Below are 2,027 nucleotides of genomic sequence, written 5' to 3'. Positions count from 1 at the left end.
GGCACTTCAATGTGTAGTCACAAGCGAAAATGCACAGAGCACACGTCATGCGTCTGATCACTGCGCGGCCATTTTTGCAACTCTGAATATCGCGAGGAAGACGTTGGCGATGAGCGCGCCCGTACGGGCGCAAGCTGCCGCGGTGATCGGGAGTCGATACCCGATCGATGCTGCCATCTGATCGGACGGCGCAACGTTAACGGAATCTCGAACATTCCGCCCGCCATCAGCAACCTTGTTGATGATTCCTTACTTTTGATCCTTTATTCGGTTGAAATGGGTAATATGGCAAGCTTGGCACTTGGCCGAGTGAGTGTCGTGGTGGCCGTCTTGCGGGTAACCACCCTGGTGAGTCCATCCGTGCTGGGGTGCAAAGCTGTTACTCTGGCGAGTGGCCATTTGCACGGTGGAGAGCGTTCGTCGGTGAACAGCACGATGAACCCATCTTGATGTTGGGATAATGTCACTTGGATATCGCCTGCTGGCGTTGCAGATAATGAGCCGACCCTTGTGCCCAAACATGTTGAACATGCTGCTGGATGAGCTGCCACCGAGATAGTTGTGAGGTTCCTAGGTCAATCAGAGATGGCTTGGGTATGGTAGTGAGTGGACCTCCAATGAGGAAATGACCTGGTGTGAGCGCTGAGACGTCTTCAGGGTCGTCACTCAACGGTTCTAAAGGCCGCGAGTTGAGAATGGTCTCGATGTGCGTAAGCAACGTTGTAAGTTCTTCCGTCGTGAGTAGAGTCTCCCCGATAGTCCGTCTCAGATGAAACTTGGCGGATTTCACCACCGCCTCCCACTTGCCCCCCATGTGTGTAGCGCCTGGTGGGTTGAGCTCCCATTTGGTGCAATCCTGATGTTCTTGAGAGCCCTGGATGACCATTTTCTTGAGCGCGGCGTCTGCTCCAATGAATGTTGTCCCGCAGTTCAAATACATGGTCTGAGCAATTCCCCTTCTGGCTGAGAATCTTCGGAAGGCTGCTATGAATCCTTCTGATGAGTAGTCACTGACTACTTCGAGGTGAATTGCGGAGGTAGAGAAACAGACGAACACACAGATCCATCCTTTGTATGTTTTCGCACCTCGTCCTTTCCATGTTTTGATGGTGAGCGGTCTGGCATAGTCAACTCCTGTAGGAGTAAACGGACGTGACGGCGTAACCCGAGAGAGAGGTAGTTGGCCCATCAGTTGATGAGCACGGATCCCCCTCTGCCGAGCACACACGACACACCGTAAAATATGAGACTTCACCGGAGCCCGTCCGCCGATGATCCAGTAACTTTGCCTGACATGATCCAATGTCAGCTGTGTTCCTCCATGCAGGGTACGCAGATGGGCGTGTGAAATGATCAAGGTTGAGAGCCGGGAGTGGCGAGGCAAAATCGCCTGATGTTTGCTGTCTTGAGCTAGTGCTGATTGGTTGAGGCGGCCGCCAACTCGGATGATCCCTTGAGCGTCTATATACGCAGTCAATCGACTGAATGCGTGAGCAGTTGGTAGTCTCGAGTTGGCCGTGAGCATCTTGATCTTGTGCGTGAAGTATGCCGCTTGAGTAGCCTTAATCCAGAAGAGTCTGGCCTCCTCCAAAGCTGAGTGTAAGTCCAGTGTTTTGCGTCGGCGCCTTCCCAGAAGCGATATGAATCTGAAACAAAGAGCTGTTATTTTTCAATAACTTGTTGAGTGTTGAGTACCTATATATCAGGTCCCAGTGATAGTCCGGTTGAGATGCGGCCGCATGTAGCGCAATGCCAGGACGAGCCTCATGCGCACTCAACTCGTCCGAAAGCGCGGGTTGAGATGGCCAAGCTTCAGGGGTGAGTATCCACGGTGGTCCCGTCCACCATAATGAGTGACTTTGGAGTTGAGCAGTATTTAATCCTCGTGATGCGCAGTCGGCTGGGTTGGACGTGCCTGGTACGTATTTCCAATGTGCGTTCGCAGTGAGCTCTTGGATTTGCGAAACTCGATTTCTCACGAAATCCTTCCAGCGCGATGCATGAGATTTGATCCACGTGAGTGTCAC

The 2,027-nt window shown here is 52.5% G+C and overlaps 1 protein-coding gene across 1 annotated transcript; it reads right to left on the bottom strand.

Annotated features, from left to right (window-relative positions):
* Positions 1 to 463: 463 nt before the first annotated feature.
* Positions 464 to 940, bottom strand: LOC112456986. Its single transcript, XM_025019811.1, has one exon. The coding sequence runs from the start codon at positions 938 to 940 to the stop codon at positions 464 to 466; it is 477 nt and encodes a 158-aa protein (XP_024875579.1).
* Positions 941 to 2,027: the final 1,087 nt, after the last annotated feature.

Source organism: Temnothorax curvispinosus, unplaced genomic scaffold, assembly GCF_003070985.1.
Source record: "Temnothorax curvispinosus isolate PA1 unplaced genomic scaffold, ASM307098v1 QBEX01007364.1, whole genome shotgun sequence".
Lineage (NCBI taxonomy): Eukaryota > Metazoa > Arthropoda > Insecta > Hymenoptera > Formicidae > Temnothorax > Temnothorax curvispinosus.
The sequence above is the reverse complement of the archived record's forward strand: the minus strand, read 5'-3'. Positions and strand labels throughout refer to the sequence as shown.

Excerpts from the sequence above, each read along its gene's own strand:
- LOC112456986 (XM_025019811.1), bottom strand. The coding sequence starts at position 940 with ATGTATTTGAACTGCGGGACAACATTCATTGGAGCAGACGCCGCGCTC.